Source organism: Saccopteryx bilineata, chromosome 1 (assembly GCF_036850765.1).
Source record: "Saccopteryx bilineata isolate mSacBil1 chromosome 1, mSacBil1_pri_phased_curated, whole genome shotgun sequence".
Classification (NCBI taxonomy): domain Eukaryota; kingdom Metazoa; phylum Chordata; class Mammalia; order Chiroptera; family Emballonuridae; genus Saccopteryx; species Saccopteryx bilineata.
This window is the reverse complement of record NC_089490.1, coordinates 332,238,094-332,251,580: the sequence shown is the minus strand read 5'-3', so window position 1 is coordinate 332,251,580 and position 13,487 is coordinate 332,238,094. Positions and strand designations below refer to the sequence as shown.

At 43.7% G+C, this 13,487-nt stretch overlaps 1 protein-coding gene across 1 annotated transcript in view; it reads right to left on the bottom strand.

Annotated features, from left to right (window-relative positions):
• RAB38 (RAB38, member RAS oncogene family) overlaps positions 1–13,487 on the bottom strand; it is a 61,443-nt gene that overhangs the window by 24,120 nt on the left and 23,836 nt on the right. The window contains exon 2 of the mRNA XM_066253693.1: positions 9,015–9,295. Coding sequence (XP_066109790.1) covers positions 9,015–9,295 — 281 coding nt within the window. The remainder of the gene's footprint in view (positions 1–9,014; positions 9,296–13,487) is intronic.

Genomic DNA, 13,487 nt, shown 5'->3' with positions numbered 1-13,487 from the left:
TAAAGGGAAGAGAACTACCAAAGGAATAATATGCCTCCGAACATAAACTGGAAGAGCCCACGGAGGGCCCAGCACAATAAATGAACAAAGGTTCATGTAGATAGAGCATAGGCTGGTGGAATTACAGATTACCAGGGGTAAAGAGATGATCAAACATCAAGAAGCTGCCTTACTCTCAGGTAGAGGCTTCTCCCTGAGTGCTCTCACAGTTCCCATAGAGGCCAGCAGGTTTTATGGAACTTCATTCTGTATTATAATTACTCATCTGTATGCGTTTTCTTCCAGGAGACTGAGAATTTCTTTTTAAAATTTATTTATTGATTTCGAGAGAGGAGAGAGAGGAGAGAGAGGAGAGAGAGACAGACAGAAACATCAAACTGTTCCTATATGTGTCCTGACCAGGGTGCTGCTTCTCTCTCTCTCTCTCTCTCTTCCTTTCTATCTCTTCCTCACTCTCAATCTTTCCTTCTCCCTTCCCTTTTCATCTCCTTCTCTATCTCTCTCTCTCTCTCTGCTCCCCAAATCAATAAAAACAGGCACCTAGTAGCATGCTCTGAACTCAGAAAAGGCTCAATATACATTGTTAAGAGCACAGACCTAGATGATCAGTCAATACAATCTGTGCTATATTAGTGCATATACCAAAGACTGTAAAAATGGAAATAATTAGAGATAGTTACTATCCAACTTAAAAATAAAGAAATTTTTGCCCTGGCCGGTTTGCTCAGTGGTAGATCGTCGGCCTGGCGTGCAGGAGTCCCAGGTTTGATTCCCGGCCAGGGCACACAGGAGACGCACCCATCTGCTTCTCCACCCCTCCCCCTCTCCTTCCTCTCTGTCTCTCTCTTCCCCTCCAGCAGCCAAGGCTCCATTGGAACAAAGTTGGCCCGGGCACTGAGGATGGCTCTGTGGCCTCTGCCTCAGGCACTAGAATGGCTCTGGTTGCAGCAGAGCGACGCCCCAGATGGGCAGAGCATTGCCCCCTGGTGGGCATGCTGGGTGGATCCCGGTCGGGCGCATGCGGGAGTCTGTCTGATTGCTTCCCAGTTTCCAATTTCAGAAAAATACAAAAAAAAAATAATTTCTTTTTGCCTGACCAGGTGGTAGTGCAATGGACAGAGAGTTGACCTAGGATATTGCTGACCCAGGTTTGAAACTCTGAGATCGCTAGCTTGAGCATAAGCTCACCGGCTTCAATGCAGGGTCACTGGCTTGAGTGTGGGATCATAGACATGACCCCATGGTCACTGACTTGAGACCAAGGTCACTAGCTTGAGCAAGGGGTTACTTGCTCTACTGCAGCCCCCTCATCAAAGTACATATGAGAAGCAATCAATGAACAACTAAAGTGCTGTAACAAGTTGATGCTTCTCATCTCTCTCCCTTCCTCTCTGTCTCTGTCTCTCACTAAAAATAATAATAATAATAATAAAGGGATTTTAAAAAAATGATGTTCTATATTCAATCCATAAAAAATGATTTAGAATAAGTAGCTACTCATACCCAATGTAATTATCTATGCATTTCTAGTTTGTATAAATACACTAAGTTTTTAAGTGCATATTTTCTAGAAGTCTATAAAAAGAAATGATGTATAATACTTCTCTTCAAGCAGCTTCCGGAAAACTAGCCACTTCTTAACTGCTGCATATTTCAGCTTGCAGAGCAATTAAAAACTAATAATAATAATAAAAGCTCACTAAACTCAATAAAATATAGAAAATGTTCCCACCATATGAAAATTCTAGGCCAGCATTTCCTAAATGTGTTCCACTGTTCTGTTAAATGTTCTACATGGCAAAAACATTTAGGATCTGCTGCATGGTGTGGTTGCTTTGGGAAGGAGAGAATAAAACAGCCATTAAGTGTATGACACACCACCCTTTTAGAAATCCACACTGACGTAGGACATGTCTTGATTTTAAAATGTTAACATATAAAGAAGCAAAAAGTGTTTTTTTGTTGTTTGTTTTGTTTTGTTTTTAGTGAGAGGAGGGGAGGCAGAGATAGACTCCTGCATATGCTCTGACCGGGAATCCACCCAGCAAGCCCACTGTGGGGCAGTGCTCTGCCCATCTGGGGCCCTCTTGCTTCATTGTAACTGGAGCCATTTTATTTTCAGCACCTGAGGAGGAGGCCATGGAGCCATCCTCAGTGCCCAGAGTCAACTTGCTCTAATCAAGCCATGGCTGCAGTAGAGGGGGAGAAGAGGGAGAGAGAGGGAGAGAGAGAGAGAGAGAGAAAGAGAGAGAGAGAGAGAGAGAGAGAGAGAGAAGTGAGAAGGGAAGGGGTGGAAAAGTAGATGCTCATTTCTCCTGTGTGCCCTGCCCAGGAATTGAACCCAGAACATCCACATGCCGGGCCAACACTGAATCAACTGGCCAAGGCCCAAAAAAGTATATCTTTTTTTTTTTTTGGTATTTTTCTGAAGTTGGAAACGGGGAGGCAGTCAGACAGACTCCCACATGCGCCCGACCAGGATCCACCTGGCACGCCCACCAGGGGGCGATGCTCTGCCCATCTGGGGCGTCGCTCTGTTGCAACCAGAGCCATTCTAGCACCTGAGGCAGAGGCCACAGAGCCATCCTCAGTGCCCGGGCCAACTTTGCTCCAATGGAGCCTTGGCTGCTGGAGGGGAAGAGAGAGACAGAGAGGGAGGAGAGGGGGAGGGGTGCAGAAGCAGATAGGTGCTTCTCCTGTGTACCCTGACCAGGACTCAAACCCGGACTCCTGCACGCCAGGCCAATACTCTACCACTGAGCAAACCGGCCAGGACCAAAAAATTATATCTTAAGTAAAAAAATAAGTAGTAACCTAACATAGCTTTAGAGATTCACCTAAATAATGCCTACCTTATAAGATCATGCTAAGGATTGAATAAGTTCATACACATAAAAACATTTGCATAAAGCTAACATATAGCAAGAAACATAGCAATTGCCTGACCAGATGGCACAGTGGATAGAGCATCAGCCTGGGATGCTAAGGGACCCAGGTTCAAAACCCAAGGTTGCCAGCTTGAGCGTGGGCTCCTCTGGCTTGAGTGCAGGTTTACCAGCTTGAGCGCGGGTTACGAGCTTGAACTTGTGATCATAGACATGACCCCATGGTCACTGGCTTGAGCCGAAAGGTCACCAGCTTGAAAAAGGGGTCACTGGCTCAGCTGAAGCCCCACCCCCAACCCGACCACCCCATCGAGGAATATATGAGAAAGCAATCAATGAATAACTAAGGTGCTGCAACTATAAGTTGATGCTTCTCATCTCTTTCCTTTCCTGTCTGTCCCTGTCTATCTATCTGTCTGTCTCTCTCTAACAAAAAAAAAAGGAAGGAAGGAAGGAAGGAAGGAAGGAAGGAAGGAAGGAAGGAAGGAAGGAAGGAAGGAAGGAAGGAAGGGAAACATAGCTATTGTTACTACTGGAGATTTGGATTGATTGCCCATTAGATTACTGCCATCCTGAGAAGTTGTGCAGCAAGGGAAGCATTTGTTTAAGTTGGGTCTCTCAAATGTATTTGACCATATATATTAATCCAGTTTCTCAGTTATAAAATACAGAAGCTGATGATGACAACATAGTTTATTCAAGGATGTAGGGTAGCTTGCGGAATTATTTGCTAGTGTAGACAAACAAGGGCCCAACCCTAAGCCTCTCAAAACTCAAACCCCACACAGAAGAGGCCTGGTGAGAGCACGGCTGCAGTCACCAAAAAGCATGACTAAGTCCTGTAATCTGCAACCCTCTGAGAAACTCACTTGAATACAAATAATTCCTAGGGCCAGCAGTGACTCTGTTTCTGTGTCAAGCAGACCCTGAAAACTCTGCTGTCTATCAAGGATGGAGGATTGTTCTGCTACAATCCTGCCCAGAAAGAAAAAGAATTCTGCATTGCACCTTCTTCCGTCAGTCGCTCACTTCGGAGTCAGTATGACTTGTGGAATCTAGGTCACATGCCTGTGCCCTAGATGCAAAGAAAGCAAAGAAAGAAAGTTTTTATGGGTTCTTCCTGAAGAGGTGAACCTCGCATGGCTATAAGGTCTCCAAAGACAGCAAATGTGTTTAATAGTTGCTGGAAAGCCAGAATACATGAAAGATGTCCACTACACTGTGAAACACCTACTCTCCCCCCTTGAAAAACTAACTTTCTACAGAGAACACTATTGGATATATTCCTTATCTCTGCGGGACACACATCAACATTCTTCTTTTTAGCTTCAGGAAGAGACTCAAATCGAATGGAGTTTAGTGTAAGAAAGCTTCTTCCTAGAGCACTCATTGATCTTAGAACATTCTGAGAAGAGGGTGGGCCTAAAAGTCACTTTTGGAAAGAAACATCCAAGGAATTGTGCCAGGTGGTGGGCAGAGGTGAAGAAACCAGGAGAAAGGACACATCAGTTCTTTCTGTGAGTTTGGGTCCTGTCATCTCTAGTGGATAGATAACACTTGCTCCATTATTTCCCATTTACAATGGTGCTTTCCTGGTATCCTGTTTCTGAACACAGCCCCACCTGAATCACTGCACTGTAAGAGCAGGATGGAGCAACTTGGAAAGGGCTGAGATATAGATACGGACCATGTGCCAAGGGCAGCTGCTGTGTGTCTCAGAGCCATGCACAGCTGGTGACACCCGGACCAGCGATGGGCTGTGGGAACAGGTAATAGGGATGATAATGATGATGATGGGGTGTGTGTGTGTGTGTGTGTGTGTCCAGACCTAACACATCCAGGGACCCCATGTACATTATGTCACTATTTGCTCACAGCGACCTGATAAGGTGGGTAGCTATGGTCACAGAGTGAATTTAAAAGAAGCAACTGGTAGAGATTCCAGCAATGGGCACCAAACAATGCACCAGGTAAATGGGTCAGCAGGTAGCAGAATCCCCTCAGCCACTGACACAGGCCCACAAGCCAGGAATCGCAACTTTGGGGATGTACTAACAACAGGAGACCAGGGCTCGCGTTCTAAAGAGACAAATCTACCAAAGCATACTATAAGATTGGGCTGGGGCAGAGGAATGCAGAAAAAAACCATAAGTGGAGCTCAGGTGTGGTGTGGACAGTGTAATATATCGGTGCTCCTGATCTGTAGGTTGACCATATACATTCTACTCACAAACCAGGAATGAAAATTATAGTAATAATGATGTGAGCGCAGCAAGCCTAAACTAAGACTGTTTCAGGAAAATGGGACATCTGATCCCCCCAATTATACATTACCTAGCCCAAGTGAATCCACAGGTAGAATACAATTAGACACAACAGACAAGGTGAAAGATGCAGTGGTTGAAAAATAAAAGAGAACTTGACTTAGAAGAGTCTGTATTTCTACTCTTTCCTTTGGCTTTAACATTCAGAGAGATGATGTAAAAAATCAGAGATGCTAGTGTATATTTAATTTTCATTTTTTTCTCTATTAATTCAGTCAGGAGCTACCACGATTATTCTAGCAACAGCATGAGGCATGAAACCTTTCATGAAGTTACTCCAGCAGTTGGAAGAGCAATAGGATCAACTTGCCTGGGGCGGTGGGGTCGGGTGCAAGATGGAGGTTGGTCTCAGTGACAAATTTCTCTAACGTCCTACCAGTTCCTGCTCCAGAGATGGCCAAGCGGATAGCGATACCCACAGGAGTTCTGTCTTTGACGCATTAGAAATTTCGGACACGGGGGAAAAAGGAAGTCAGATGTTTATCAGCAGACTGATCATGACATCACTCAAGAGCACTCTAATTGTTAGCAGATTCACTTTCTGAGAGAAGGATCTCTATGGGAAATGTTCCTGATCACAAATGTAATCAAAGAATGAATCAGTGGCTGTCTCCAAATACTGCCCTCTTAGCGTCAGGCTGACAGTTGGATCTGGGCCTCTGCTTTGTAAATGCAGTAATCCTATCCTCAGAAAGTAAGCAGAGCTTCATCAGATGCTTTAAATAAAAAAAGGACTTTTTCAACAGTTTGACACTCCAGCAAGGCCGTGCTGCAGTATAATTCCCAAGCTTCTAGGTGTAGACTTTGAATAATAACCTGGCACTGGGAGTCCATTTTCATTAGTAAGATATTAAGAAGGGCAATTTCAATAGCAATATTTCTGGTGGAAAGAGAAATGGTGAATGCAGGTTCTCCCTTTTACAATAAGGCCTTGTATCCTCTTGGTTATATTAACAGTTGAGTGCACGTTAGGCTTGTGAAATTCCCTTCACCCTCTCTCTGTTTAAAAGCTTCTCGTCAAAGTTTACATTTGCAGGGATTAGAGGATTGTAGAAGTCTAGTATGTAAGGTCAGCTAGGCCTTAAGTTAATGAGCATCACGCCCCTGAGCAGAGCTCAAGCAGCAACGGTGAAGCAGGCATGTCAGATGGGCGGAAACCTGTCCAGAAGCTCCTTTGTCCCACAGGCGATTTCAACCCTTTCCACAAATTCAGGCTTCTTCCTTTTTTTTTTTTAAATCTTGCTAGCACTTGTTCACTATCCAACACCCCATATATTTTACTTATGTTTTGTTGTTGTTGTTTTTTTAAGTTTTCTCCATGGCTTTTCATGGTTTGATGACTTATTTCTTTTTATTTTTTTATTGATGAGAGAGAAAAAGAGAAGAGAGAGGGAGAAGGAGGAGAGAGATGAAAAGCATCAACTTGTAGTTGCTTCACTTTAGTTGTTCACTGATTGCTTCTCATATGTGCCTTGACCAAGAAGCTTAAGCTGAGCCAGTGGTCCCTTGCTCAAGCCAGTGACCTTGGGCGTCAAATCAGCAAAGTTTGAGCTCAAGCCAGTGACCTTGGAACCATGTCTATGATCCCATGCTCAAGCTGGCAACCCGGTGCTCAAGCCGGTAAACCGGGCTCAAGCCAACGAGCCCACACGCCAGCTGGCAACCTGGGAGTTTTGAACTGGGAACCTCAGTGTCCTGGGCCAACGCTCTACTGACTGTGACACCACCAGTCAGGCTTTTGTTGTTGTTATTGTTATACAGGAAGTCAGGATTCTGTCTGTTTTGTGTCTTAAATAAAAGAAAGTATCCTAAGAAACAGAGAAGCAAGAAGTTTTAACAGGAAAGAAAGGGGGTGGGGGAGGAGGAAAATACACCGTGACTCCAAGAAAGAAGACAAGGAACTGAGAAGTAACAGCTTCTGAACATAAGGCCAGCTTAGAGACGGCACAGAGAGTAGGGAGGAACTGGGGTTCGCCACGAAATGGTGCAGACAAAAACAATCCCAGCTACAGAAGAAATCCCAGCTATGACAGGAAGTGTCACCACTCTCCTCCTCTCCATCTTCTCCCAATCCAAGCAGTTGCTTAATCCTGCTGGTGTTTCCACTTTAATAATATTGTCAAATCAGGTTTTCCTTTCAATACCTAAACCCAGGAGCTCAGTTCAAAGGCTTGTCATTTTTCCATTAAGAATATCAGAATTACCATGTTGCCTACCTGGAATCCGTCTTTCTCTTGTCCCCAGGGCAAAGCAGACCATTCTACCCTCCAGCTTTGTAAAACCAGTCAGAGGCTTCCCCTCAGCCTATTAGAATGGTGTCCACTCAGGTTATATTTTCAACACATCCTCTAATGATGTGCACAAATGTTTACAATAAGGTCTATGTGTAAATTCCACAATTAGAAATTGTACAAAGACAATGCCTGTCCTACTGACAGCCGGACCTCAAACAACTAGCACAATACCTGTGTGTGCCCCACAAGTATTGACTCCTGTTCACAAATAAATAAAAGTAAAAAAATCATAACATAACACTGTCGAATGCAGGCCATGGTGATGTAAAACACACACACATGCCCTAGCCTGGTGGCTCACTGGATAGAGCATCATCCTGGTACAGCAAGGTCGCAGGTTAAATCCTGGTCAGGGCACATGTGAGAAGCAACCGAGTGCACAACTAAATGGAACAACTAAGTGGAACAACAACTTGATGCTTCTCTCTCTCTCTCTCTCTCTCTCTCAGATCAATGGAAAATTAACACACACACACTCAAATATGCACACAGAAAATATCAGAAAAATACAACAAAACATTTATTTCTATTCATGCATTTTTTAACTTTCAAAATTACCATTAATTTTTTTTGCACTGATACTGAGATATAAAAATACACACAAAAACAAAAGGGAGTAGAGCAAAATCTATATACCTGGCATATCAGCAGCACAGGATATAACAGGAGGTAGAGCATCCTCACCACCCTCATCAAATTCTTCCTCTTCCAGCCCTGACTCTGCTACACTTCCTGCTACCCCTCGGCCACCCAGGAAAGTGAGCAGTGCCAAGCCACGCTATGGTCTTCACACTTCTACTTGCCCACGAACACTCTCACTCCACTATCCTAGTATTTCCACCACTATCCTAGTACTCCCAATGCCACAGCCTGTGTTCTTGCCACCTTTTCATTTCTAGAGCAAAGCACAATTCCTGGTAAAGAAGAACATATTATACGTGGAAGGAGTAAATTAATTAATGCATGAATAAGGCAGAAACACTGAATGTGTGGCTCATCTCTTTCATTTATTTTAAAATCATTCTTACCTACTAGGGTTGTTGTGAGAACTAAGAAAATTGGTGTAAAACTTGCCTGACACATAAGCACTCAATAAACAAAAATGTTTATTAACTATTATCAACAGGATGATGTACACGATGCTTTGGGATTAGCCACAATCATCTTCAATTGTGGATAACAGTTCCTGCCCTGCCCATCTCACCCCTTGAGGTAAGAGTTTAAACCGGATAGAAGGTGATGGAAGACAATTTGACTTTGGGTGATGGGTATGCAACATAATTAAATGTCAAAATAACCTGGAGATGTTTTCTCTGAACATATGTACCTTGATTTATTAATGTCACCCCATTAAAATTAATAAAAAGAAAGAAAGAGCTTAAAGCAGTTTGGGAGTATAAACCACTAGACAAACACATATTATTACTGTTATGATTATGGTGATGATGATTACATGCCATTTTTGTTGTGAATCTTGCCTAGAATAAGTTTATCATTTAAGGTCACATTACCTTTGCTGATGTTTCAAACCATCCTACGAAACCGTGCTCCTTGCAGAACTGATCCATCTTGAGGCCATTGTTCATGAGCACATCCTTCCCCTGGTCACATTTGTTGGCCAACAAAACCACTGAAACTGGCTTGCCATTAGGGAGACTTAACTTTGAGTCCAAATCATTTTTCCACTTTGTCACTGCTTCAAATGTAGCTGGCCTGGTGACATCAAAGACAATAAATGCACCCATGGCTTCTCGGTAATAGACCCTTGTCATGTTTCCAAATCTTTCTTGACCTATCACCAAAAAGAAAGAGAAATCAAAAACCTATTACAATTATAAACCAAATATATTGCAACCTTACAAGGCCTCCAGTATGAGCTGATTAGTCAATAAAGTGCTTCACTGATTATCTTTAAGAAATGAGCTAAATACACAATCATGCAGCTTTGTGCTTGACTTTTGGATCTGGAGGGAATTCCTTCATTTAACAAGTATGGTATTTATTGAACCTTCTGTGGACCATGTAATTGTCTAGAACTGTACTGATACAGTGTCCCACTAGCCACATATGGCTACTTAAGTTGAAATGAGTTAAAACTAATTAAAATTTAAAATCCAGTTCCTCATTCATACTATATGGCTACATTTTTAAGTGTTCAATAACCACAGGTGGCTAGTGGCTACAGTGTTACAAAACTCCAATAGAGAACATTTCTATCAGAGCAGAATGCTCTATTGGACAACACTGTTCTCAGTACATGGTATACAATGATCAAAACAAGAAAATGCCTGCTGTCATGAAAATTAAATTTTAGCGTGCTGATATTTTATAATGAAAAATATAATAAATAATTAAATAATGTAGTATGTTAAGAAGACATTCACAGTCAACTCTAATTAAAGATAATGTTTAATAACCATCAGAAATGTGATTATAATTTACATAAATTATTGTGAAGGTACAATTATTATCTCCATTTTAAAGTGAGAAAATTGAGACAGTGAGGCTAAGTAACTTGTTCAAATTATACAGATTAATAAGCTTTGAAAGTCAAAATTCAATTCTGACCTTTTTGAATCCAGAGCCCATAATCATTTACCGACACTGAATTTTCTCAATAAACCAGTCTTGAACTAGCTGCCCTCCAGGTTATGTACCAGAAGTGTCCTGTTCAACTCAGTAGAACAGATAACAGATATTTATGTGTGGATGCCAGCCTCTGGGCCACATGCTAGGAATGTAGCAGTGAGCTAGATAACCTTTACCCTCAAGTAGTCTACAACCTATTGGATAAGAAAAGCCCTCTGACACAGAGAGAGAAGAAGAGAGGGTAAGAGAGAGGGAGGGATAGGGAGAGGAAGAGGGTAAGAAGGAAGGAAAGAGGGAAAAGAAAGGAAGGAAGGGTAGGTAAGAAGGAAGGAGGGACAGGAAGGAAGGAAGGAAGGAAGGAAGGAAGGAAGGAAGGAAGGAAGGAAGGAAGGAAGGAAGGAAGGGAGGGAGGGAGGGAGGGAGGGAGGGAGGGAGGGAGGGAGGGAGGGAGGGAGGGAGGGAGGAAGGAAGGGGGGAGGGAGGGAGGAAGGGAGGGAGGGAGGGAGGGAGGGAGGAAGGAAAGAAGGAAGGAAGGAAGGAAGGAAGGAAGGAAGGAAGGAAGGAAGGAAGGAAGGAAGGAAGGAAGGAAGGAAGAAGGAGAGAAGAAAGGAAAGAGGGAAGGAGAGAGAAAATAAATAAGTGGGTTGGTAATTTTTTTAGACCAATCGGCTAGAATCAATTTTGCCCTAATTCTTAATTTTATTTTCTCCCTATTTTTTTTTAATCAAGTGAAAGGCAGGAAGGCAGAGAGACAGACTCCCACATGTGCCCCGACTGGGATCCACCCAGCAACACCCATCTGGGGTTGATGTTCTGCCCATCTGGAGCTGCTGCTCTGTTGCTCAGCAACCGAGCTGTTCCAGTGCCAGGGCGAGGCCTTTGAGCCATCCTCAGTGTCCAGGGCCAACTTGCTCTTTCAAGCCATGGCTGCAGGAGAGGAAGAGAGAGAGAGAGAGAGAGAGAGAGAGAGAGAGAGAGAGAGAGAAGGGGGAAGGGGGGAAGGGAAAGGGGATAAGTGGAGAAGCAGACGGTTGCTTCTCCTGTGTGCCCTGACCGGGAATTGAACACAGGACTTCTATATGCTGGGCCAACACTCTACCGCTGAGCCAACTGGCTAGGGCCAATTCTTAACTTTCTAAGTGAATATTCACAAGTTTACTAGACACTAAGTTTAGCCTTCCCCATCAGTAAATGGCAAAAATAATAAGTACCTCAAAAGGTTGTCATAAGGATGAAATGGATTAACAAGTGTAAAACACCCAGCACAGCACCTTAGAACTACCTGGTACTTAAGTTTTCCCTCCAGCATGTTAAAAATTATGAAAGACAATATAAATTGGTAGTAAAATCATAGTTCCAGACCAGAGTTTATAACAAAAATTACAGGTATTTCAACTGATTAACAAAAATGTCACTCTGTCCAATAGTAGTTGCTGAAGGCAGGGGCTAACAAAAACTGAGTTTATATTTTCTCAACCAAAAAACCCTAAGAGTATCTGATCAAACAAAAGCCTTTTATTCTGACATGAAAATTTATGTTCAGAATTTTTAAAGTTAAATTAAAACAAAATTGGTTAGACATATGTTCGAAACATGTATCTGAGAACATACAGTTCAACATACCTCTAAGAACACTTTACCCTTAACTTGGAGCTCAAGGTTTTGTGATGATGAGTTGTTGTTTTTTACTTTATTTATTTTTATTTTCCTGAAGTAAGAAGCGGGGAGGCAGTCAGACAGACTCCCGCATGTGCCCAACTGCAATCCACCCAGCATGCCCACCACGGGGTGATGCTCTGCCCATCTAGTCCGTTGCTCTGTTACAATTGGAGCCATTCCAGGGCCTGAGGCAGAGGTGGAGCCATCCTCAGCGCCCGGGCCAACTTTGCTCCAATGGAGCTTTGGCTGCGGGAGGGGAAGAGAGATAGAGAGGAAGGAGAGGGGGGAGGGGTGGAGAAGCAGATGGGCGGTCCTCCTGTGTGCCCTGGCTAGGATCAAACCCGGGACTTCCACACACTGGGCGGATGCTCTACTACTGATTGAACCAACCAGGGCCTTTAGATTTTTTATTTATTCATTTGGGGGGGGGAGAGAAAGAGAGGGAGAGGGAGAGAGAGATTGGGGGAGAAGCAGGAAGCATCAACTCCCATATGTGCCTTGACCAGGCAAGCCCAGGGTTTCGAACCAGCAACCTCAGTGTTCCAAGTCAATGCTTTATCTACTGTACCACCACAGGCCAGGCATGATGATGAGTTTTAATTCAAGTTACCAAACTCTTTTGTCAGTTATGGTCGTATTGGCATTAGTGTTGAGGATTTTAAAAGAAAATGATCCCTAAACCACGAGTACTTGGTGATCACGATGACCATCAATAGTTCCCATCCTCACAGTTAAGCTCATGTGCTCAGATATCACTGGAAAGAGCACTTTGTCAGAACCAGCTAGTGATGATCCTAAAACATTTTTTGCATAGGTTATTCCACAGGAGCATTTTTATTTATTTATTTATTTTGGGTTTTTTTTGGGGGGGGGTTGTATTTTTTTTTTTTCTGAAGCTGGAAACGGGGAGAGACAGTCCGACAGACTCCCGCATGCGCTCCACCAGGATCCACCCGGCATGCCCACCAGGGACAATGCTCTGCCCACCAGGGGGCGATGCTCTGCCCCTCCTGGGCGTCGCTCTGCCGCGACCAGAGCCACTCTAGCACCTGGGGCAGAGGCCAAGGAGCCATCCCCAGCGCCCAGGCCATCTTTGCTCCAATGGAGCCTTGGCTGCGGGAGGGGAAGAGAGAAACAGAGAGGAAGGGGGGGTGGAGAAGCAAATGGGCGCTTCTCCTATGTGCCCTGCCGGGAATCGAACCCGGGTCCCCCGCACGCCAGGCCGATGCTCTACTGCTGAGCCAACCGGCCAGGGCCAGGAGCATTTTTATTTTATTTTCATAGTCATGCAGTCAATGAAAGAAAGGAATACTCTTCACATGACACACAACCCACAGGTAAACTTTCCTTTCCCCCAAATGAGTTTTAAACTTCTTTTCTTTTTTCTCTTTGTTTCTGATGCAAAACAGTGATCTCCTTTGATACCACTCAGGGCGGCCAGGACATTTCAGGAGTATGGGGAGAAAGGCCTCTGTGATCACTCAGGGCTCCGAAGGCCTCTAGGCTCTGCAAGGATGTCTTATGATCCCTTTCAGGGAACTAATCAGATGAAGGACCAAGTCATGGGTTATTAAATAATCTACTTGTCTAGAGGTTTGCATTGCAGAGTAAGGCAGCCCTCAAAAGGCAAGATTTTACATTTCAAATACATGGCAAAGGGTCATTTTCAAGACTGCAAAAAAGCAGTATCTATAGGTCTAACACATTCACAGGAATTAAAAAAAGAAAATGTGTGT